This window comes from Myotis brandtii, unplaced genomic scaffold (assembly GCF_000412655.1).
Source record: "Myotis brandtii unplaced genomic scaffold, ASM41265v1 scaffold630, whole genome shotgun sequence".
Taxonomy (NCBI): Eukaryota; Metazoa; Chordata; class Mammalia; order Chiroptera; family Vespertilionidae; genus Myotis; species Myotis brandtii.
Window position 1 is genome coordinate 329300 of NW_005370412.1, and position 25642 is coordinate 354941.

At 47.5% G+C, this 25642-nt stretch overlaps 1 protein-coding gene across 7 annotated transcripts in view; it reads left to right on the forward strand.

Moving 5' to 3' along the window:
- The window catches only part of RGS8 (regulator of G-protein signaling 8), a 50748-nt gene that overhangs the window by 2445 nt on the left and 22661 nt on the right, over window positions 1-25642 (forward strand). For 2 of the 7 annotated variants that reach the window (XM_005880216.2, XM_014528365.1), the window contains 5 exons: window positions 353-481; window positions 3043-3144; window positions 3971-4035; window positions 15690-15856; window positions 17921-20447. In XM_005880216.2, coding sequence (XP_005880278.1) covers window positions 456-481; window positions 3043-3144; window positions 3971-4035; window positions 15690-15856; window positions 17921-18103 — 543 coding nt within the window. In that variant the 5' untranslated portion in view covers window positions 353-455 and the 3' untranslated portion in view covers window positions 18104-20447. Of the gene's footprint in view, window positions 1-352; window positions 482-3042; window positions 3145-3970; window positions 4036-15689; window positions 15857-17920; window positions 20448-25642 lie in introns of those variants that run through there. The other 5 variants (XM_014528362.1, XM_014528363.1, XM_014528361.1 and 2 more) reach the window with 3 other exon arrangements.

Below are 25642 nucleotides of genomic sequence, written 5' to 3' on the forward strand. Positions count from 1 at the left end.
ACCTTGGCTGGTTGGTCACAGGATCCCACTCAAGTAACACAAAGAAAATAGTAATTTTTGGCTCGCCAGGCCCATGCCTTCCTCCCCTGGGGCACGTGCCCCACTTTACTGTTGATGGCCAATAGTTAGGGAGATAGAAACTCCTGACCAGCAGGCAGCAATGTGAACCCACCCAACAATTTTTTCTTGTCCATCCTTGGTTCGTCTCCCTGTCTCGGGGCTAGTAGAAGTTTGTGGGGAACGGGGTGTGAGCGGGGAGGTATTCAGTTGGCAGAAAGCCATCAGAAAGGATTTCTAGCACAGTCAGAGAAGAGAGGGTGGCCCCCTCTTACAGCGGATTCTTTGATTTTAGGTGAGAGGACGTGAAAGGGTAAATCCCTGTGCCCCGCAGTCTTATCTCCCGCCCTGACGTCCCTGCACACCGGCCAGAGGGTTAACCATAAGCGGGTGCCTGTATGGCCGCCTTACTGATGCCACGCAGGTAACTGATGCCAACCTGTCTTTTTGCCCCTGCCCCTCTGCTCTTTCTCCACCTGCTCTGCTGTTTGAGCCTCCCGGGGTAGGCCACTTGTATACGTCCCCCAGGCCTCCTGTATAGACTGCGCTGTCCTTACCTGGGTGCTTCTTGCAAAGTTATGGCCTTGCAAGCAGAACCTGCTTTAGCACCAAGCTTTCCCATTGACCAGTGGGATTCAATGTGCATGAGCTTGTATTGAACCATCAAGGGACTTCTATGAGTTACTGGGATAGGGGGAGAAGATGAGGGCTAGCCTAGATTTTTTTTTTTAATCCTCACCCAAGGATATGCTTAGAGAGAGGAAGGGAGAGAGAGAAACATCGATGTGAAAGAGAAACATCGATCGGTTGCCCTCCACACCTGCCCTGACCAGGTATGTACCCTGATCAGGAATTGAACAGCCTAGATTTTTTTTTAAATCCTCACCCAAGGATATGCTTAGAGAGAGGAAGGGAGAGAGAGAAACATCGATGTGAAAGAGAAACATCGATCGGTTGCCCTCCACACCTGCCCTGACCAGGTATGTACCCTGATCAGGAATTGAACCGGCAACTTTTTGGTGCATAGGAGGATGCTCAACCAGCTGAGCCACTTGGCCAGGCAAGACTTTTTTTGAAAGTAACCTTAACTTCTGATCCTTGCTTCTGCTCCTATTATTTCAGACTGAACTAAAAGATTAGAACTGAGCTCTCAGCTAGACAAGATGGAAAATCAAAACCATTTTGTTCCAAAGAATAAATCGTGGAAGACTTTTTGCAAACTATTGGGAGAATCATTGTTGTCTTGGTAACAAGTAGCACTCTTTACTCTGGCCCCTGCTAACCCTTGTTAGATGGCTTGCATGGATCTGACATTTTTTGGAAATCCTCTTCATTGCTTTTTGGGGGCATGGCCTGTTGTCACAGCAGCCTGTGATTTGTAAGAGTGAGTGGACATGAGACGCTAGAGCAGATGTTTTGAATGCCGGGAAATCCGTGGCTTCACAGTGCACCTGGCTGATGAGAGGTGGGAGCACAGGACCTGCAGGCTCAGTTTTCTGCAGGATAGTGACATTTCTGGGAACTTGGATGTCCCAGCCTTAAAAGACCCTTTCCTCAGAGATGGGCAGTAGTATACGAATGTTGTCCATGCTCGTCAAGTGTAATAACATCCCAGTAGGTGTTTGTTAGATTTCTGTGAATATTTGCCCGAGGGGTCAAATCCCACTTGAAGTGAAAGGAAGAGATGGAAATGGATGAGCTGTAACATTTCTGCTCAGGCCCAGGATTTGTGAAAAAGAGGGAAGAAGCATCAGGCAGGAAGGACTTCCCTTCAACATGGAGAATAACATCTCCTAGGACCGTTTCCAGGGCACATTGTTACAGTGTGTGGTCCTGATCTGATTATACCAACCCCCGGCCACTTACCTTTGCCCTCCATGCGAGGAGTTGCCGGGGTTAAAGTTCGGACATCAGTAAACCTGTTTTGTCAAGGGCCAGAAAGTAAATATTTTCAGCTTTGGGGCCATATAGTCTGTGTTGCAACCACCCAACTCTGCCCTTGTGCTCAAAAGCAGCGTTCCACAATACTAGTATGTAAACAGATGGGAGTTGTTGTGTTCTAATAAAACTTTATTTACACAAATAGGCATCTTCCAGGGCTGACCTCTGGTTGAAGGTAAAATGGGCTAATGTTGGGAGTCAGAAAGAGACATGAACATAATTTCTCATTGGATCCTCCACAATAGATAACTATAATGAACTGTCTGGACCTTAGGAAAATAAAATGTATGAGAATTCTAAACATGTATGTTAAAATTTTAAGCCTGCTGATTGAGAGCTGCCAAAATACAAATAGGAATAGGAAGAGCTGGGTTAAGCAGAGAAAAGAACTGACAAAGGGGACACAGGTTCTTCATGGCCGAGTGTTCCAATCTCCCTTCCTCTCACCGGCAGGCATGATCCTTGCTGGTCTGTAGCCATTCGTGTATATCCCCAGGGTTGTGGGATGAGAGGGGGAACCAGAGTCCCACTTGACCTGCCTGGACGCCCCAAGCTTTGTGCTCTGAGACCCTGTGAGGTGCATTCCTGTATCACACGAGTGCTCAACCCTCCACTCTGTGTGGGAGCTGCTCTGGGGCCTTTGCAGTCGGGAGCTGTGGCGGCCACAGCTTCGCCCTCCTAATGGAGAGCAAAATGTGGTTTGTTATTTTGTCATCACTGTATTTCCTCTCCCTACAGAGAATCCTAATTTAGAAATTCTTCCAAGCTAACGACCTTCATTGACTTACCATCAACTTGCATGTCAGCTTTAAAAAGCTAGGCCTCTCGGGGAGGGTACCTATTGCTATTTCTGTAGTCGAGATAGGGAGTGAGTATATCCCTTGATCTTCTAGGTTTTTCCTGATCGAGAAATCTTCAACCCACCCCGCCCTGGGGGCAGGGTGGGGTCGGGGAGGTGGTGCTGGCTTCTGCAGCAACAACTCCAGGGGCCCTTTATGGAGCTGACAGCTCTTGTCATAACAGGCCAGGCCCTTCTTGTTGCAGGAACAAAGGGATGAGGACTCGACTGGGATGCCTGTCTCACAAGTCAGACTCGTGTAGTGATTTCACAGCGATTCTTCCTGACAAGCCCAACCGTGCTCTGAAGTGAGTAGTAATGGCCACTTGGCATCCCGGGTACCCAGCGTGGGGCTCCCACCGTGTGGCCACAGAACCCGTTCTTCTCTAGTGAGCTGTTGGCCAGATGAACCAAGAGACAATACATTCCTGCCTCCTGGCAGCTCCTTTTAGACACCTGAATGTGAATGACAGAATGGTTATTATCCTTTCCTAATGTATCACTTAGCACACCTTTTCACTCTTTTCACTTTTAAGAAAATCATATTAACCACCACTTTCCTACAGCTGCGGTGGAGGATATTCCTTGGCCCTACTTTGTTGTCAATCTGAGCTCTCGATTTGGAAAGGAACACTCCAATCTATTTGAAAAATCTGCTTAGGTTAAGATAAACTGGATTCAGTGCCTCTACCCGTGCTGGCCCAGAGTTAAATGATGTCACAGATGTCACCTCATTTAACCCTCCTAGGGTTCCATGATGGGTGTCCTCGTCCCCCTTACAGAGGCGAAGAAATTAAGGTGACAGAGAGGGAGTCGGGAGCTCAGCCTAACTTTCCTGACTCCAAGACCAGTTTCTCTCCATGGTGATCTTGACATTTTTAAATCACGCAATTGCTTAGCTTTGTTCTTTAGACTGAAAGCCGAGATACTAAATTCCCAGAAGGCCAATCCTGAGATTTCCGCAACCGTTTCTTAGGAATGTAACACATTCCAGTGACAGAATTTCAGGAATCCAGGTATGGTCTTTATTTGCCCTGCGTTGTTCCGATCTGTTCTGCTGGCAGATCTCAGTGGTGGCTAAAGGCGAGAAGGTCATTTCAAAAATAGTCAAGAGAGATGGTTTTTCTTTTCTAGGAGACTTTCCACAGAAGAAGCCACCAGGTGGGCCGATTCCTTTGACGTGCTTCTCTCCCATAAGTGTGAGTAGAATTCAGGTTTTGCGCTGTCTGGGCAAGTCACTCATTTATTAAAATATGCTGCCTACCATGCACCAGGCAGGTGCCGTGCAGCTCCAGCCCCTGCCTGCAGAGCCTCCTGTCTGGAAGGGCGTATGGATCGCAAAACATAAATTTCCATGCAGTGGAAAGAGGGCCTTCTTTTCTGTTTTCTGGGTTGAAAGTAAGGTCCTAAGAAGCCTTTACGTTCTCAGCAGGTTTAGCTAGAAAACTGTGAGCTTAGGGAGTTGGAATGATGGTCCAGCAGGAATGAGAGTCTCTGTTCCATCCCAGATCTCATTTATAGATGAAATGACCTTCCCCCCAGGTCACTGGAGAGCCTTGGGTTACTCTCGTCAAATGCATATCCTGTGCATTTTGTCGTTCGCTGGAGTTGGCAGATTTTTTTCTTATTGTTTTTTATTTTGGGGGGTTTACTACCTCAGCTGCATTGTGCCCCTAGGTTTCTGACTGGGTGCAAGTCTAACTAGAACACACTTCTTTTTCCCCATTTCCTCATCTTTTAAGCCTTGTGTTTCTCACAAAGGCAGACATAGTTGTGGGAAGGGAACCTTGACGTTGGCCCTGCTTTTCAGTCCTGGCTCTTTTCTCACCGTAAACAAGTCCAAGTTCACTAGGCTTTAACATCCAGGTGGCCTTAAATACATGGGAGTGGGAGAGAGAAGGGTCTTTGGAAGAGAAATGGATTCCCACGGACAGTTGATGCTCCTCTTCAATGTGTCTTGTCACCATTAGAAGTCCCGGTGGATCTGGGAGCAGAAGGACTGCTTTTAGTTTAGAGAATTGATTCCAGTGAATTGGGGAACACGGTTTTGTATAGTGATGTGAAGAGCATTGGTTGATAGTCAAACCTATCTTCTCAGTTTTGACCCTGCTCAGCCACTAGATCAGTGGTTCTCAACCTGTGAGTCGCGACCCCTTTGGGGGTCGAACGACCCTTTCACAGGGCTCGCCTAAGACCATCAGAAAACACATATATAATTACATATTGTTTTTGTGATGAATCACTATGCTTTAATTATGTTCAATTTATAACAATGAAAATACATCCTGCATATCAGGTATTTACATTATGATTCATAACAGTAGCAAAATTACAGTTATGAAGTAGCAATGAAAATAATTTTATGGTTGGGGGTCACCACAACATGAGGGACTGTGTTAAAGGGTCACGGCATTAGGGAGGTTGAGAACCACTGCACTAGGTGGTTGAGTGGCCCTGATGGAGTCCCTCAGTCTTCAAAAGATGACTTTACAAGTGATTTTGCTTTCAAGTGGGTGAGCAGTTTCCTCTGCCTGTGTCCATGGTCCTAATGCTTATTAACAAACTAGAGGCCCAATGCACGAAATTCGTGCAAGGGGCTTGGCCCTCACAGCCACAGAGGCTTGCCTCAGCCCTCGCAGTCCCGACTTCATCCGGAAGGTCGTCTGGAAGGACATCTAGAAGGTCGTTCGGCTGTCCGGTCTAATTAGCATATTACATTTTTATTATTATAGATGCTTCTCAATAGATTTTAAAATGAAATGTGAAATCTCACTAGAAGCACATATTGTAGCAAGTAACTTTGTGAGATCGTCATTTTAGTGTTCTAGGGATTATACTTAGGAAGGAAAATAAAGCAGCATACTACAGCATATATAACATATGGCTGCAGCCCCAAACAGAAGCTTATGTGGTGAATTTGCCAAAGTAATGGCATATGTAGGATAATACTTAAGATTTGACAGTAACACTTGTGTTTTTTTTATGGGGACATTCTGACTTACTTTCTGGAGGCGCATTGGGCTACATGAGTGTCACTATCAATTTACACCTTTTCGGGTTGGATTTGACTCAAGGTCATCTTGAGTCTCGCTTCTATTTCGGATTCATGACTGACTCACTCAGTTCAAGTCCCTGAGGCGCTTTCCTTGTTCTAAAATGGGGCTAGAAGTACCTGTGTGCCGCCCATCACCCAGATATGAGATTCTTCAGAGAAGGACACCTTTGGATAATTTTGGGTTCTCAACTCCAAGGTGTTTTGTAAGAATATGGTGTTTTTAAACATGATGCTTTTAATTATCAAATGCAAAATAAAGGTGAGAACAAGGTTGCAAGGTTGCTGCCAATTGAGTCATTAGAGGCAGAGTTTGGGTGTAAAATGAGTGGCTGGAAGCTTCAGGTAATTGGGGACTGCTGCAGTGGCAAGCGCTGGAGATGTAAGAGGTTTGACTTTATTTGCTTGATTCGGGGACTCTTAGAACTGAAGACACTTGGTTCTGCTTTTGTCGGGATGCTTTTGGTTTCCAGGAATTCAATGACACTCTTCTGAGATGAGGACTCCACTAAGGGGCTAGAGGCTGACGCCTGATTGCTTCTTTGGAAAACTACTACCGCAATAGGCTTTGGACTTTGAAGTTCTGTGATCCACCTTGGAGTCCGATGTTCTGTTGTTATTTCTGTTTCGTATGGGAATAAAAAGCCAATGGAGTGAATGTCTTTGACAAGAAGGGGGTCTCTGTGCAGGGGTCACTGGCAGCACTTTAAGGTTTTAGAACTTGAACACTTACTCCCCGTGAAGGCGGTGGAGGAGTCGGAGCCCAGGTTGCCTTCAAGAGTACTGACAGCTTTCTAAAAGTCTGACTAATTTGGGTTAGTTTTGTGGCTCAATTAGGGCCGATTAGGCTTTTCCAAAGGGATTGTGTGTGTGCTGGTCCCTTAGGAGGGACAGCAGTTGATCAGAGGTATACAGGGCTTTCGATTAAGACAACAAAATGTCCTAAAAAAGTAAAGAAAGGAAAATCGCTGAGTGACTGGGGCTCTAGAAAAATGTGTGTTAATCTAGAACCTCCTCTCTGGCAATTCTCCACATCTAAGCAGCTGTCCCTCCTAAGTTTTCTATTTCAGAAAAATTCAAATAATTATTGTTGTTCCCATGCTCCATCTACAGAGCGTCTCTGCCATCCCTGCTTTGCTGGGTATTTTGGGCAGTCATTTGTTTTACAAAAGGTGCATTTGAGTGTTCACTGTGTACAAAATCTATGCCACACAGCTGGTTGGCTGATGAATAGAACAGTCCCTCCCTGGTGGAGAATGCCACTTTCTGAGGAAACAGGCATGCATTCACTCAACACAAGAAACAATACAGTGTGCTGACTGCAGACGGGGGGCCCACAAGACTGCAGATAGGACCCCGACATTCAGTGCCCCTCTTAAAGTCCATCTTGTCCATAATAGAAGTCCTCACTTTTGGGAGCGAAGGGCTGCTTTTAGTTTAGAACAGCGGTTCTCAACCTGTGGGTTGCGACCCCTTTGGGGGTCGAATGACCCTTTCACAGGGGTCACCTAAGACCATCCTGCATATCAGATATTTACATGATGATTTATCACAGTAGCAACATTACAGTTATGAAGTAGCAACGAAAATAATTTTATGGTTGGGTCACAACATGAGGAACTGTATTTAAAGGGCCAGAAGGTTGAGAACCACTGGTTTAGAGCATTGCTTCCATTTAATCAGGGGACATACTTCCGTACGGTTAGGAAGAACTTGGCTGGTAGTCAGATTTTGACCCAGCCCTGCTACACAACAGCTGGGCAGCCTTGGCAGAATCCCTGCCTCTTGGAAAACCTGTTTCCTCATCTCTACAGTGAAGGGTGATGTCTCAGAGGCTGGATTCAGGTCTGTCCCCTGGATCTAGGATGCCGTCTGCAGTGACCATCGAGGCCCGGCAATAACCTGTCCCCTTGGCAGGTGGCTGGAGTCAGTGCTGCCTGCAGGGTCATGTAAAACTGCTTCAAAGCTGAAATGGCTGGAGCAACCGGAAGAGGGTGACCGCACCTGTGTTAGGAAGTCTCCTCTCTGGGTCAGGGTCCCATTGTTCAAATCAACTAATTCCAATGGCAGGGGGTCAAAAAGCAAGTCCGCTAGTTCTTAAATCTGAGAATGAAAAAAAAAATCTGGGAGGCAAATATTTGGAGCAGTTTTCTTTCCAATCACATTTGCTGACAAATGCAGTATGAAGCTGAAGAAGCGTCCGTAGAGGTTGGGGAGATAATCACTTGCTAAGTGCTCTCTCTCTCTCTTTTAACTAACAAATGAAAAATGAAATTAAAATTGCTGATGGCTTCATTAGATAGGGAAGGATTTATAATGTGTGTTAATTTGGCATCATTTTCCTGTTCATCCAGTGACAACTAGACTGGGTGTCTAAGTTGGGCACGTAGTCTGCCCCCCAGGGTGTGTGTGTGTATGTGTGTGTGCTCACGTGTGCGTGCACAGACACCCAGAATCCTTTCTGCTTCTATAACTCATACCCTGAGTGTGAAGGCTCCCAGCTTGTGGGAGATCTTTTCTGACTGGCTGCTGGAGAGCAGGCCCAAAACTGGGCGTCTTCTGCTTTCATTCCTCATGACGTTCCGACACATGCTTGTAATTTGTCCAGCTTTTAGTGCAGGGTTGGGGAATGTCTGGCCTGCGGGCCCTATGAGGCTCAAGAAATCATTTGGTCTGGCCCTGCCAAGGCAGTAGGGGTGAGTTAAGTAAATGTTTGACCAAATATAGCAGGCTAATTTTTAAGTTGATAAATTTGGCCCATGAATTATGATACAAATATCCATACGGCCCTTGGCAGAAAAAAGATCCCCCACCCCTGTTTTAGTGGGACATTCAGTCCTTATCTCCAAATCAGCCTTTCCTTCCTTCCTTCCTTCCTTCCTTCCTTCCTTCCTTCCTTCCTTCCTCCCTCCCTCCCTCCCTCCCTCTAATTCTCTTCTTCCTTCCTCCATCCTAGCTCCCTCCTTCCTTTGTTTCTTGGACATAAAAGTTGGGTTCATTCCACTTTTAAGGTGAAGGTGTAGGCAGGGTTCCTTCCCCTTTCCTCTCGCCTCTTTCAGCCTGATCCCACACCTGGATGACAGAGCCCCTCACTCTGGGCATCTCTTTGGTCCTTAGGTTTGTTTTATTGTTTGCACGGAGCGCGGAGGGTTGATGCTGACCTGTCCCCACCAGGCCTAAGGAAGGGAAGGTTCATGGAATAGGATGATTGAAAGCTCTTTTGTGTTTGCAGAGTTGGCATCCATCTCTGAGAAAAAGAGACCAATAAAGAAGCATTTCGTTTTTAAAAATTAGCCTCCTTAGGGATAACGGTTGAAATATAGAAAAATGTAATGACTTGATTGGGTCACACAGCAACTAAGCAGAAAACAAACAAACAAACCAAACAAACACTACTATTACCAACTCATGAAATTTCTTATTTATCCACCCAAATGGTCTTTAGCTCTAGAATCTACAGCTCAGCAATTAGGTTTCCATTTGCTGCACAGCCCTCCCCACATACCTCTCCAAATCAAAGGTTCTAGAACAAACGGTGTAACTCAAAGTGTGATCCAAGGAAGTCAGCTCCAGCAGCTGCCGGGAGCTGGGGAGAAACCAAAATTCTTGGGTTGTGTCTCAGCCCCACTGAATCAGAATCTCTGGCAGGGTGGGAGGGGTGGCGATCTCTTTCCCCTCAGGCCCTCCAGGAGTACCTGTGCCCACCAAAGCTTGAGAAGCACTGCTCTGAAATGCGAGTAGGTACAACCGTGAATCTGGCGCATCTTGGTGGGGCAGGTGGTCTGTGCTTTCCAAGAAACACACTACCCACTATATCGTAGCTTTCCCAAGTTCTCAGGCAGCACATCCTTTGATGGTATGTCATCTGTGCATTGCAGATTCCACATTTGTAGCAGGCTGTTCACAGTAACTAAACAAATATGGCAAGTGCACTTTCTGGGTAAATTGGGGATAAGGGTTAGAGATATGTGGAGAGAGGTGGAGGGGAGACTTCTCCTTCTCCTTGCCATCCTCTCTACATTGCTGTAGCTTTGACTTGCACCCAGAGAGGTGGCTGCATTTAGCCTTTATAGGAGTGACCGGCTTATATAAGGCACCTGTTCAAAGCTGGTTGAAAAAGTTCAAATGAAAGCAGTTGGACAGGCCTCCACACCCATTCTGTCATTGACCAGCCGTGTGACCTTTGGCAAATTATGTCACCTCTGTAAGCCTCCCTGTCCTTATCTGTCAACAGAGAATCATAAGACTTAGCTTGTAGATTTGTCGTGTGAATTCAATGTGATCATGATCGTGAAATGCTAAGCATGATGACTTTCACATAGAGAGGTTCCATAAGGGCTAACTATTTTTATTAGTTTTGTTATAACACATTAAACTCGTTGAGAAAGCGTGCATTTCGTGCCTCCTATATACTCGAGATGGTGTTAGCTTCTTGTTTCCACAGGCAGCTTGAGGTTGAGGTTGAGGTTGAGGTTGAGGTTGAGGTACAGGTGGCGGGGGGCTGTATTGGAATCACAGGTGGGTTTATTCAAATTCCATAATACTCCCCCCTCTTTGCCTCATGAAGTTTTGGCATCCCTTCCTCATCCCTCCTCAATTTCCCCTCAATGTATATGAGAGGGTCCCTCTAGGGATGTAGTTGTTAAAGGCCCAGTAGGTGAATCTGATGAATCCCTGTTGTTTTCCTACATATCAAACCAACAAGGCAAATATTCTTGGAAGCTTCAATTTTGAAATCGTTCAGGCTGCGGTGTACATGGGCTTTTAGAAAAGTTCTCTTGCATCAACAGTCACTTGTGGGTGCTAACCTTTCAATGTATCAGGGACATTTGTCTCCCCTTGCATAGAAGACTCCTGGCATGTTTCTCATAATAGTTGGAGATACAGGCTCTGGCTTGTTATTTTGTCACTTGACTCAGCTTCTGGTTGATAAACGAGGAAAGAACTTTGGAATAGGAGTGGTAAGACCCAGGCTGTTTTTACTCTTCTGCTACTACGTCCTAGGAATAAGGGCCCATGTGACCTCAGAGCTTCGCCATCTCCTTGTGTCCAGCGTAAGGCTTGGTCTTAGAATCTCTCATGTCCTTTCTGGCTAAAGGTTCTAACAACCATCATGTCCTATTACTATTATAATATGTCATCTTGCTATATATACCCTAACAAAGTAGAGATCATTGAAGAAAATTATGTTACAAGACTGAAGTATAATTAGCATTGCTAATAAATGGCAGTAACTGGAAATAGTTTGCCCTTGAAATAATGCCCTTACCTAAATCTTGTTTAGCCCTAGTTATTTGTTTAAAAACAAACACGTATGATGCTATTCTTATCACAAATTTCAAATTAGAGAACTTGGTTCGGAATGAAAGTGGTTTTGACTTCACCGTTAGTACATGTATCTTGGGTTTTTATAAATAAATGTGTTTTCCTCTCCTATTCTCTACCTGACCTTGGAACCCATTCATCGGTTTATTTTTTCCAATTGATCAGGGATGCGAGAGGACTCTGGTCTTTGGGACTGCACTTTGGTAAACAGAGAACTCAACCAAAAAATAAAAATAAAAATTGCTTGTGATCTTGTAATTTTCCAGGCCTGGGAACCGAGCTAGGCTTAAGCCCACCCCCCCGATGCCAGCTCAGTCAGGGCTCCTGGACCTTGAACTGTTACCCAAGCCAACCTCCCTGCTGCACCAGCTGCACCGCTCATTCACAGTGACCCAGTTTCCCTTCTTATGTAAGCAGCCCGCACCAGAGAACCAGAGAGAGTAGGCCGGCAGCAGGCAGCGTGTGCGGCCACGGGACGTGTTCTTGGAGAGCCTGTGCCTGCTCCGGAGGATGCCAATATTCTGCTCAGTGTTCCAGGAATTCTGGATACAAGCCTTATACACCAACCTCAAACACTGTGTAATGTTCTTAGAGCCTGGGCTTCTTAGAGGACCCTACAAAGAAAACCAAAGGGAAGTGAGAAATGAAAAAAAAGAAAAAGGCAGATCCTCATGTTTCTCTCTCAGTTTTGTTAACTGTTCACCACCCAACACCTTTAAATGACCAGGATTATCTTTTGGTATTAGGCATGTTGTGTTCTGTGTGATGATGCCTTAAAGCAACGAAGTGTAGGCACAATGATCACAAACATGGAGGGAACATTTATGATCTGAGTGTCAGGTTCTTCGTGCTGTTTACATGTATTATGTGATCATCCCCACAGCCCCCTGGGGCAGTGCTGTTAGGGTCTGCATTTCTTTTTTTAAAAATTTTATTTATTAATTTTTAGAGAGAGGAAGAGAGAGGGAGAGAGAAACATTGATGTGCTGCCTCCTGCAGGTCCCCTACCAGGGATCCAGTCTTCAACCCACACATGTGCCCTTGACTGGAAATTAAACTGGCAACCTCCTGGTGCACAGGACGATGCCCTACCAACTGAGCAACACCAGCCAGGGCTAGGCTCTGCATTTCACTGATGAAAGAACCGAGGCACAGAGAAGCTAACATCTTGCCCAAAGTCACACAGCTAGTGTGTGTCCGGAAACCATCCCAGGCAGTACAGCCTCAGAGATCAGAGAGAAGTCACTCTGTCCAGCTGCCTGGAATCTGTGGGGATGAGGAGGCTCTGGTTCCTTGGGTGTAGGGGAGGGAGCAGCATTTTACGTGCACAGAGCGGAGTGCATGGAGCCCTTGCACAGCTAACACAATGCAGGTCACACTGAGAGGTGCCAGTAGATGCTTGTGAGCCTTTCAGAGATAAACCAGCATCCTGCATTTTAAACCAATTGCAGTGTCTGGGCAAGCAGAAGGGGAGGGTCCTGGTGGAGAGAAAGGGAATGATGGAAAAAACAACAACAGTGAAAGGGACAGAGGACAGAAGGAAAAGAAATGGGACAGGAAAAGATGCTGAGGGGTCAGGGAGAAGACCAGAGAAAAGCCTTGCTGAGAAGTGATGGGAGGTGGTAGCGGGGAGGATAGGATGCAGATGGGAAGAGGAAACCCCACTGGCTCTGGTCCATGCAATTCCGTTGCTAGGTGACATAAGCAGGAAAGGTGGGCCAGGTGGGGGACCAGCGGTCTGTACTCAGAAACCCTCTTAGGCCATCTGCTCTGGGGAAGGGGCCGGGGTCCCGCAGCCTCGGGGGCTTCCCACCCCTTCTCATTTCCATTGTTCAGTGCAGTTTCTCTCTGTACAAGCCAATTCTCTAGGCATCAGTTTCCTCACCCACAAGATGAGAAGAAGTAAAGCAACATCCCTGAGAGCGCGTTGCAGGTGTTATCTCTTTAATTCACACAAAGACCCAACAAAGCTGAGGCTTAGATGAAAAGAGATAACATCTGTACCTCATGTAGCATAAGGCCAGTTTCCTTAGCTGGGTTATCTTCACCAAATACTGTTGATGGAGGCAGAATGGTAATTTTCTTTCTTTCTCTGTAACTAGACTCGGCTTGCTCATAAAAAAAAATGATGAAAAGCAAAACAAAATCTAACGCAAACAATAAACTTGAGCTTTCCCAACAGGCTCTTCCAAGTTCCTCCTCTAAGTCACTTTGCATTTGCTCTGTTAGATAAATGCATCGTGTTTTAGGGTCCTCCCCCCAATCTCTCCTTCCCTCTCCCCGACTACAGTGGAAAGGCAGCAGGTCCTCCTGAGAGTGTCCATGGCTCTTGTCATGTGTGGGCTGGTCCCACTCAGAGGCCACCTGGGCAGTCTCGGGCACTGTCTCCTCAGAGGCGTCCACAGCTCCAGCTGGGTTTCATCCAGCCTCCGCCTGTGGCCTCCGAGTGGTGGCCATCTCCTGGCAGGCGGTCTAGCTCTCAAGTTCGAGTTCTTTGGAGCCTGTGGATGCTTCTGGACCTCCCCTGTGAGAACTTGGAGGAGATGTGGGTGGCAAAGAGAGCATCACAAGGGATTTTATGGGCATAGATTTTTAAATTTGTTTTCCGAGGTATCCCAAGACTTTGCACAGTATGTAGTTGTACATTAGTAGCTTGAAAAATTTTGTTGAATTGAATGAATGATTCTCAGGCCACCTCTCAGCCTAACCGCTGCCATGTCACTGTTTCAGGGTCACTTTGACTCTCAATTTACCTGGGGTTTCTACTCCCTCTTCTCAGGGTTTCAAACCGATGTAGGATTGAGGTTGGGTGGGATCCAGAGCAGAGCTCTTGAGTCTAGACTATGTTACTCTTCTCCTCCTTCCCCTGCACAGGAACAAGCTTATTTCCCTCCTTTCTAATGGGAAAACAAGCTTACATAGTTTTCTGCTTTCTCCATTTTCTATGTCCTAGAGATAAGGTGACCAAATGTCCTCGTTTTTGCCTGTGGGGGTCATGGTTTATGCCCAGCCTCCCCATGTGATTCACAGAAGTGCCCCCCTTCACTCTCAGAAATGTCTTGGCTCGCATGATGAGTTCATGGCCACCTCTAGCTTTGTTAGACACTTTCAGCTCATACCTCCAAATTTAGATTTATTTATGATTTCAAATTTAGCTTTGGGAGTCCCATCAAAAACCCTTTTCTCTCTCAAGTTGGGGGCTCTTGCAATGAAAAGTCTTGGCTTTATGGCCATCGTTCTAGCACCAGTCTATATTGAAAGACAAACAGTGACTTTTTAATTAGGAGAAATAAAAATGTTTCAGAAAAGTAAAAGCAAACATTCAAGTACATCAACAGCGTAGCGCCGCCAATCCATCAAATAATCCAGCGCACTGTGCTGGCGCGTGTTGGTGGATCTCAGATCCTCGAGCAGGGCATCCCATCACCCGGAATTAAGAACTGCTCACATATTGTCCTCCTAATGAATTTTAGAAAGGAAGTAGTACACCATTATAGCAAGAGCCATTTTTAATAGTGCAGTGACTTTATTCTAGGTGGTGCCTCCCCTCCCCCTGAGGGAAGGTCTTTGGGCTGCCAGCGGCCAGGCAGCTGCAGGATAGCTCGCAGAAAGCTATCATTCTTATTCATTTAAAGGAGAGTGTGGTAAGGGTTGAAATAATTCATTAAAATGTTTTAAAAATAAAAACATTAACTGAATGCATAGGCTATCGATGAATGCTATTTTCTTCTCCAGATCTATGTGGTAACCCTGCACCTCTTCTTCTGATTGGAGGCTCTGTTTGAATAAAAGTGAAAGGGTATATTCATTCAGTCATTTAGAACAAAAACTGTAATTAATCTTAATTAAAACACATAATTTGATAGGCAAGGTCTTTTGAAATAAATGAACTATGTTGTAAACCATTAAAATACAGGGCCTCAGAGGTTTTCTAAAGGAGGCTGGGAACCCCGTGCATGTACTAGAAGGGCATTACCAGCTGAATTTCAGTGTGTGTTCACCTTCAGATATGATTCTGGTTGCAGCAAAGGATTTGCCCTGAGGAATTCACACCTCCCTCTAGTTCATTTTATAATAGATTGGGTGTTTTTTTTTCAGGCTTGTATTAGGGTAAGGAATGGATTACACGCATTACTTTGGCCTCATTAGAAACACAGGCTCACCATTAGACCCAGGGGGCAGCTGACTCTGCATTAGGGGTCAGGCAGTGACCACTGACGGCTGATTGGAAGTGACCAGGCACTCCCATAGTCATTATTACTGTGGTTTCCTAAGCGTTTCTCCTTAATATCACTGTTGCCTCTGAGACTATCTGCATGTCTGAGAGCAGAAAGTCTTCAAGAGGTTATGGAGGAGCAGTGGGGGTTAGTCAAGGCCACTCTGACATTATTACTACCTTTCTTTCTTTCTTCTGCAGTTCTTGTGCCTAAGCTTCTTCCTATCTCTCTTCCTTTCCACCTCCCTCCACATCCACAGATGGGGTGGCTGCATTCCTCGCCTTCTTGAAGACGGAGTTCAGCGAGGAGAACCTGGAATTCTGGTTGGCCTGTGAGGAGTTCAAGAAGACCAGGTCAACTGCAAAACTGGTCTCCAAGGCCCATAGGATTTTTGAGGAGTTTGTGGATGTGCAGGCTCCGAGGGAGGTGTGTTGGCAGTGGCAAGCTCTTGTCAGACCTCTATCCATAGCTCCTGGCTCACACCTCCCTCCTCATGGGGGTTTGAGCCAGGCATGATGGGGATTTTGTTTTGAACTGAGCTCACTGGCTCTTGATGAATCGGGGGATCCTTTTAAAAGCAGAGCCAAGGGCTTGTGTAAAGGAGCTCTAGTAGGAGTGCTTTAGCTGTCTGCCAGTTAAACATTGCCCGCAGGAACTGTGTTTCTCTAGAGCAGGGGTCCTCAGACTTTTTAAACAGGGGGCCAGTTCACTGTCCCTCAGACCGTTGGAGGGCCGGACTATAGTTTAAAAAAAACCTATGAACAAACTCCTATGCACACTGCACATATCTTATTTTGAAGTAAAAAAACAAAACGGGAACAAATACAATATTTGTATTTGCATATGGCCCGAGGGCCGTAGTTTGAGGACCCCTGGTGAAAGAACACACATTTAATAGAAAAAGTAGAAGGCAAATAATCTCCAAATTTTAAGATAATAAAAAGTTCAGGACTTTGATATTCTTTTCTCATTGTTATCTTAATTTCATTGCTAGCTTGTTATAAAAGGTAGATGGGATTTCCTGGAGCTGTGGTTGTATTGATGCGTATAAACACTGATTCTGTCAACTCAGATGCTGCTATTCACACAATCCACGTAAGATCTTGACAAACTGCACTCAGGAAACTTAGAGACAAACTCATTAATTTGATGGTAATGAGATATAAAAAACTAAACAGCAGTGAAATTCAGACTTTTGACTCTCTCAGAAGATAAATTTTAAATAAGAATAAGTACCTTCTAAGGTTTAATTAACCAGATTGTACAGTAAGTCATCCTCCTGATTTCAAAAGCATTAACTTGATTCATATAAAGCAGGGGTCCTCAAACTTTTTAAACAGGGGGCCAGTTCACTGTCCCTCAGACCGTTGGAGGGCCGGACTATAGTTTAAAAAAAAACTATGAACAAATTCCTAATTCACACTGACATATCTTATTTTGAAGTAAAAAAACAAAACAGGAACAAATACAATATTTGTATTTGCATGTGGCCCGCGGGCCGTAGTTTGAGGACCCCTGCTCTAGAGATTCTACAAGGAGAAACACCACTGAATCCATGTGAGTTTTCCTAGTGGAAAGCAGCATGGCTTAATGGAACGAGCATCCACTTTGGAATCTTGTTCCAATCTCAGCTCCACCACTTACTAGCTGTGTGATCTTGGTTAAGTTACCTAGCCTCTCTGAGTCACATTTTCCCGAATGTAAAAGGACCTAATATCACCTTCCTTTCAAGACTACTGTAGGTATTAGGGATAAAGCATCTATTGAGTATTTGTCAATGCTTATTAATTACAGTCATTTATATTATTTTACCAGAACTTCTTATAATTACTTAGAATAAGAAAATGAATTCAATGTACTGCTATTTTGATATATAAAAGGTAAATTTACTTGGGAGGGTTTTATAGAAGAAAAACATTTGCTGTCAATGAGTTTAGGTGCATTACACACCTAGAACTCTTCAATTGTGCTTTGACTTGGGCTGCAGGAGGCCTTTGGCCAGTGGCCAGGATGCTGTAGGCTTCTTATAATGCTGCTTGGAACAGAGATGTGCATTCTAATCACAATCTCTCTGCCTGGAGCATTTGTTTTCATAGTAGTTAAGAAAGGACAAGAGGGCAAGCTTACTTTAGGGAACCGGCATTAATACTTGTCTCTAGTCTAACCCTTTGACATTGCAAAGGCCTCTGGATTAAGAGTTAAGTGAATTGGGGTTTTACCTTGGCTTTGTTACTGACTTTCCATATTACTTTAGACCAGCTTTTTTAGTATCTCTATTATCTATAAATTGGGATGAGGAATATCTGGTCTCCAGGCCTCATAGGATTCTTTCTAGAATCAGAAGGGATGACCTCCATGAAACCAGTTTGAAAAGCCTGACTAGCCTTATATCTATCAGCTGCTGCCATTGATTATTACATAATTAGGACCAGCTGCCAGGCGCCTTGGCCCTTGAGAGCCGGTGACCATGCTGTCTGTTTGTGTCTCCAGGTAAACATAGACTTCCAGACTCGAGAGGCCACGAGGAAGAACATGCAAGAGCCATCCCTGACTTGCTTTGACCAAGCGCAGGGCAAAGTACACAGCCTCATGGAGAAAGACTCTTACCCCAGGTTCCTGAGGTCCAAGATGTACTTAGATTTGCTGTCCCAAAGCCAGAGGAGGCTCAGCTAGACCTCAGATGGGGACTCTTGGAGATCGCTGGCTTTCCCCGCCCCTTGCTGCCAAGACCATATTCTAATGTGAAATGTCAGGGGTGTTCTAAAGCAGTGGTGTTTAGGTTGGGAGGCTGGGGTGAGGAGGGGATGAGGGGCCATTCCAAAGTGTAATTCAGTCACCAGAACTGGGATTCTATTTTATTTACTCATGTTTATGTTTCGGTTAGTGGTAGCACCTGGCTGCACTCATCCTTCTCTGGGTCAGCAACTTGCCCTCCATAATGCCTTGGGTCATCTCCGCTGAGAAGGCAGATTCGCTAGGCCGGACTAACCTGTAAATAATAGAAATGCAGTTTCCATACCTTCCATACCCGCCTCAGTTAGGATTCCCGACACTCTAACTTGTCCTATACCCCTGTGAGGAAGAGTTAGAAGACTGGCTCACACCTGTGATTTGCTATCACAGTGTAACAGCCAGTTCCGGGTGTTGGGGCCTCACAGTTTAGGAGAGAGGTCTCTGTGGAATCCTGGGTCTCTAGAACTATCATTGATAGGTGACCCCTGGGAGAAGGGGCAAACTCCATGGAGTTGGCTGTTTCTTCCATTTCCATAGGACCAGTGTGCAAAGCTGTGCTCACTGCCTATCTTAGTCTAGGATATTCACAAGACTCCCCTACCCTTGCAAGACCCTTCCAGAAAGGGTCTTGGGAGATGTCCCTCACAGCTTCTGATGCAGAGCTGTTATTAAGAAAGATACAGCTTGCCTATCTTCCTACCTTCTACCAAGAAGTTTCCCAGAAGTTGAACAACCAGGAAATGTAGCATCAGTAGACCTTTCTGCAGTGGGGCACCATATAACCTTTCTGCTGCTTAATGTACTCTCTGCCCTCGCTTCCCTGTGGCATCACACATCACCGATCTCTTAGAATGACAGACAGCTTGGCAAAGGGAGGCGAATTCCCATAGCATGGACAGCTCTCACGGTGCCTACTGCTCTCCCTGTCTCTCTCTGTCCCCCCTCCCATGCAGGTCATGTAGTTATGATGGGGGAGAATGGGAACTTAGGCCATAACTCTTTCCCAGCTTGCTTCCTGGGAGCGCGCTTTCTTAGAAAGGCCCTTCTCATGAGGGCCACCTTGGCTATTCAGCAGCTTCCTTTTCGATTTCTGACCTTTTGGGATTGAACATGAGGCTAAGAAGATCACTGTGAACATTTGCTTGTGGAGAACCTTCCTAAAATGCTTTCCTGGTACCCTGGGGCTGCTCTTGGAAATATGTCTAGAAAGTCTTTCTTAGAGGAAGAACGAGGCACATGGAACCTGCTCTAGCTGCCCAGGAAAGAAGCTGACTCTGGCACAAGACTGCGGTGCCAAGGAGATGAATCCTCAGCAGAGAGACCAGAAACTGGAAGAGGGCCCTGGAAGAGACTGGCCTCTGGGTGAACTGGATCACAGAGAATGTGGCGAAGGAACCACTGGGATCATTCAAAGTCAATGGATTGGGGGGATGGCAGGTCTCCAAAACGTTTAGTTTGACTAAATGGAACAGCATCTGACTAGATGTAAGCCCTGGAGGGCAGGTGATTGAGAACTGGGCTGTAGCATTCTCCTCCTGTGGGGTGATGGGCCTTTTTAGACATGCGGGGGTCCCAGTGTTTCCATTCCTGTCCAGAACTGTGCGAATCTCTTCCTTCCTGGGCTGCAGCTAGACAAGGCCAGGAAGGCTCTCGAGTCCCACTGGTGTGGGGCGCACTGCCCTGCCATGGCACATCGTATCCATGAGTGAGGATTGGTGTGCCGGTATGAACCACCGAGGAGAAAGAGAACTCATGCCTATAGTTCTCACACGGGAGACACCAGTGGAATTTCATGTTCAAGAACTCTGAAGCCTCAAGTGGTGTTTCTAGTTAGATCAGGAAGTAAGTATTCCCTTGCCCCCACTAGTAAAAAAAAAAAACCATCCGTAGCTAAAGCTGCCAGGATTAATGTAATGATCAAATTCTCAAACAGGGTATTTTAAACATTGTTTACATACGAAATGTGCATCTGCTGCCAACTCTACTGTCGAAAATGAGGTGCATAGAAATTGGAACAGCACGGAGTTATGGAAATCTGAAACGTTCTAAGAGGGGCCTTTTTACCACTTCCACTATCCCCAGGAGACAAGTCTGAACAAGAGTGTTGTGCGGTGGCCTCACTGGGGCCCTAGAGTTCTTGCCAACTGTTGGTGGAATGAAGGCTTCAGATGGTGGTGTCATGGCGCCTGGTGACTTCCTCCCACGATGGGGAGGCATGAAGGACCATCCTGAATGTTGCCACTAAGGGAGGGTATGTGGGCATGTGTGGAGGAACATGATCGCTATGTTTAGCTTGGGTATCCTGAATGTTGCCGCTAAGCAAGGATATGTGGGCATGTGTGGAGGAACATGATCGCTATGTTTATGGTACTCCATGGAGTGTGTGTGTGTGTGTGTGTGTGTGTGTGTGTGTGAGAGAGAGAGAGAGAGAGAGAGAAAGAGAGAACTGTGAGCATTAGACTAGTAACCACAGAGATGGTTTTCCCGTGGGGTGGAGCTGTCTGCACACGTGTATGTCCTGCTTCCCACAAAAGGCACAGAGCTCTGCGCTCTCATACCTACTTTCAGGCACTTTGGTGATGCCAACCCAGATTTTAGTCTGAGACAAAACAAAGAGAAATGTTTACAACATCTAGAGCAATATCCAAGCATACCTCATACCCAACCTTCCACCTCCCGGTCCTGCCTGTCCTATTTCCTCTTCCACAAGCCCTCATCGCCTCGCCTTCTTAGGTGGGCCCCCAAAAGGGACCACTTCTTCCATTTAAAGTCTTCCTTTTGCTTCTGCGGTCGGATTGTGCTGTGAACTGCCTTCTGGGCTCCAGGCGTGCTCTGTGCCTGGGACCTTTGAAGGCCCAGGGCAAGTCGGGGCAGGGGGCCAGGCAAATCTATGACTTTCAGGACCGTTCTCCAAGTGAGTGGCCTTTTGGCCCCATTTGAATGTCAAACTGTTTGGGGGCTGGTGTGGAATTTCCTGTTGCCCTTGGCAAACCAAACAGAGCCGTGATCAGTGACAGCCATTCACAGCCCCAGGCACCACTGGGGTGAGGAAAGGCCCTCGAGCAATATTTATTATTAAACTTGAGCTTTAGGGAAACTGGCCACCCAGGAAAGCCTGTTACAAGTTCTAATTCCCAGGTTCCACGCCCAGAGATGCTGACCCAATAGACCTAGGGTGGGGCCCAGAAGTCTGCATTTTTAATGAGCTCCTAGGTGCGTAGTGAACCACACTCTGAAGAGAGATGGTCTAAGATGGTGGCTCTCACCCTTGGCTGCTCATTGCAAATACCTGGGGGAGTTTTAAAAACCCAAATGTCCAGGTCCCATCCCAGAACAGTTTGGCCCTGGGACCCAAAGCATTAGTTTTTGAAGCTTCACAGGTGATTCCAATGTACAGGTGAGGTTAGGAAGCAGGGGCCTGAGGAGTGAGGAGGACACAGCTGAGCGGGAAACACCACTGTGCGGGCCAGAGGGCTGGAGCCTCCCCCCTCGCCCCCGCCTGGCCCCCGAGATGCACATAAGCATAGGAACCAGGAACCTGCCAGCCCTGAGTATGACTGTTGGGGTGGCAGCCTCTGTGCCCTTTCAGTCTCCCTTGCTCCTTTGGGATACAAATACCATGTTTCTGCTCCAGCTCCATGCATTGTTGGGTAGCAGATATGCCAAAAGTGGGAGCTGAGGGGGATTTGGTTAGGAGAGGTTTTGTCACCCCCCCCACCCCCAAGTCTTGTTCACAGTGCTTCCTCCAAGCTGGCCTCCTGGGCTGTTCCCCTGTTTGTTTCCATGCATTCTGGTGTTTGGCCATTTTCCAGTGGTTCTCAACCTTCTGGCCCTTTAAATACAGTTCCTCATGTTGTGACCCAACCATAAAATTATTTTTGTTACTACTTCATAACTGTAATGTTGCTACTGTTATGAATCGTAATGTAAATATCTGATATGCAGGATGGTCTTAGGCGACCCACAGGTTGAGAACCGCTGTGTTAGACTGTGCCTCTGTTCCCAAGGCCATGCGACACAGTAGTTGGAACTCAGGTAGTGGGTGAAGGTGTGTGGTAGTCATCATGGCGGTGGCACAGTAACTTGCAGATTCCTCCAAGGAGGGCGGCACATCCTGGGAATGTCAAGCTCTCCGAGGCTTTCTTTGCCAAGGCCCCAGTGGGGCTCCAGTTCCTGCTCGGGGCCCTCACCATTCCCTCTTTGGTCTCAGGCAGGATGGGCACCTAGAAACTTCCTAGTTGATTTTACCCTCTGGTGCTTGCTGCTCTGAATCAGCCGAAGCTGTGGGCGGTGTCCTGCCCAGGCTGCAGGCCCCGGGCACCACTCCTCCACAGGGCAGGACCGGTGTCTGGGCTCTGCAGGCCCTGGGCTGTGAGGGGAAGGCATGAACCCTTGGTGTTGAGAGCTGGGCGAGGGAGAAACTGGGAAGACAAGGGGAAGGGGGAGGGGGAGAGGAACAGGGAAAGTGGGGTCTGCTTCTCCAGGAACCAGAAGGGAGAGGGGGTGAGAGGCACATTCTCAGAGGCAGGATGAGCTCCCACCCATATGAGTGCCCAGCACTGTCCCAACCCTGTCTGTGCCCACGTCCAAGCAAGGCCGAGGGTTTACGCTTTTCCACTCGCGGCTATCCTTGCATTGGCCCGTGTCAATCCTCTGAAAATCTGGCCCTCCGGGTTGGAAGCAAGAGAGGTGGCAGAGTCACCCTGGCATCAAGATCCTGTGCCACGGGGCAGCAGACTTGGAGGAAGAACGCAGGAGCAGACATGTCTTCCTGTCCCCGGGGCCTCTCTGGACTCCAACCCGATGCTGTGGACCAAATGGGAGACTGCAGGATGGGGGCACTGGCCTTCCCGACTGGGGCCCGGGACCTCTCAATAAACTGCCCCCCTTTTTTATCCTTATTCCCTTCCTGCTCCCTCCCCTCTGCCAGGTGCAGAAAAGGTGGCCGGTCTGGGTGTGTTCCCCAACCACGGTAGCATTAGCTGAGTCACGCGGCGTGCACGACATCTGTAGCAGCTCATCTGCCACATAGAGCGCTTGGCTGATGGAGTCCTCATTGAGTTGTCTCATTACCGTGCAAAGTCGAATCATGCCACTCACCTTGACTATAAACAAGCCTTGGAGACATAATAAACAGAACCTGAACCCGCTGCCCTTTGCTGTCCGCCCACGTTTCTTTCTGAGGCCCCGCTTCGCATAACACGTGGACGCCCCGGGGGAACATTGGCCCGGACCTCACCCAGCCCAGGCTGGCAGGGGGCCAGCCACCAGGAAAGTGGCGGCGGCGTGGGTGGAAATGGGATGGAGCTGGTCTGGGATGAATGTGGGGGTGGAAAGTGACTTCGGGTTACGAGAGTGCCTTTGAAACTGTAAAAGGCCGTACAAACAGGAGGTGGTATTTGTATTAGTGCCACCTACGGCTGGATAATGCAGGGAGAGAAAGGCTGAGGGATGGGTTGTGTGTTTGTGCAGCTGGGCAATCAGAAACGGAGTGGTTGGTCCTGTTTATGACTGTACTCACTGTATCCAATCGGCGTGCCCCTGAAAAGTGTGCATTCGTCACCGAATCTTTGAATGTCTCTGGTGATCAGGTTCCGTGGAGGGGACAAAGGAGAATGAAGGGTAGTATCTGCTTGCAAAAGCTCATTTTTATATGTAGTGATGATAGAGATATACAAAACCTTAACAATCCAAATAATTAAAGTGCACCAGAGAAAGGAACGCGGATATTTCTTCTAAGGTGAATGCTTTGTGTTACATGAAAAAGCCTTTTGTAATGCAGGTGATCACTCCTAAATTCTAATTTTGTGGCCTGGGCAAGGCACCTTGGTAGCCTGGGCTACTGCAGACCGGAGGCCCGCCCGCTGGGGCGGGGCTGTGATTGGATCCTCTCCAGCTTAGCTTTTCTACTCCCTCTTACCCCCTTGCTCCCCGGGGTTTCTGACCCCTCTGGGACCACTAAGAGCAGGGAAGGAGGAGAGGAGAGGGAGCAAGGGACACACAGCTAACGCACATGCCACCTGGGACAGGCCTCGGGCTCTCTGGGCCTGGGAGGAGACCCTGTCTCATTGAAGACCCTTTCTCTAGGAGACTCCTTCCGCCCTCCAGCTCTCCCAGCAAGGATGAGAGCTCTCCTATTCTGGCTGGTGACTTGCTCCTTCCTGGGCGGTGCCCAGCTTCTGTCTGTTTGCCCCTTCAGGGCACCCTCTTGGACAGCTCCTCGGATGACCCCATGCCAGTCTCTTTGTCTCAAGAGACCCATCGTTGGCCCATTAGAAGCATTTGGGCCTTACTTGCCCCTAGAAGGTCAAGGCAGCAGCTGCTCTGCCCTCGCTTTGCAGCCAGAGCCCCACGCCGGCCCGCTGCTGACATTTTTGATTTTTCAGGCCATGTCAGGCTCTCCGAGGGACCCACTGCAGACTCTCCCTGGAAGTGAGGTGAAAGCCAGGCACCCCACCCCTTCCCTTTTGACGGGGTGGCACTGACAGCTCACTGACAAACCCTCACCCATTCTTCCCAGCCCCTGGCCTTCTCTGTGGGCTGGTTTTGAGTGCCCTCTCCCTGGTTCTCCATGCCCTCCCTGCAGTGTCTGCTTGGCCTGGAACCCCTTTGGTATCTGAGATCTATCTCTTAGGCCTTGACAGAGAAACCTCTTATGCAGGATGGGGGGCGGGGGGCATCTCATTAACATAGTAAATGTGGAAAAGAACAAACAAAGTCCTTTCTGGTCCTACACCAAACAAAGTGGAAGCCATGGCCAGAGGGAGCAAAAGAGAGGTCATTGAGAGAACGCCCTCCTGGGGGTACACATCTTCCTTGGGGCTGGTCCTGGTTCCCTGTCCAGCGGGTATGGCACAAAGCCCTGGTGGAGGCTGGAGAGGGAGAGTGGGCATTCACCGTGGGTGCTGCCTCCCCATCCATGCCTCATTCACAGAAGACGGGAGTCTGAGCCCAGCACCTATGCCACCGTGGCTGCATGTGCCGCCAGGGAGGGGGCAAGTCGCCAGCCTGAGGGAACTGCCCTTGCCAGGGTCTCATCAGCACTCTTCTTCTTCATTATTTGGGCTCTGACGCTAGACTCCCCGAGTCTGAATCCCAGCTTACAAGTTGTGTGATCCTAGGAAAGTTATCTCCCTGTGCCTCAGGCTTCTCGTCTGTAAAACGACGAAAATCACAGAACTAACTGCTTGGGGCCGCTGTGAACATTAAGTTAACATGGAAGACGCTTAGCACGATGCCCGGGACACAGTTAGGCAACAGCGTGTGCTAACCGGCATCTTGTTTCACACTGGGGTCCCCTGGACTGAAGCCAGCACCTCCGTGCAGAGCCGAAAGCAAATGATGTGACGGGCTCCCCGGCTCCTCCTTCCCTTCCAAACCATAACCTCCCTGCGGGCAGAGACTGTGTCTGCCTAGTTCCCGGCTCTACTCCCTAAATATTTATCGGAAGAATACTGTGTCTACAGAGGTGTTTTGAGC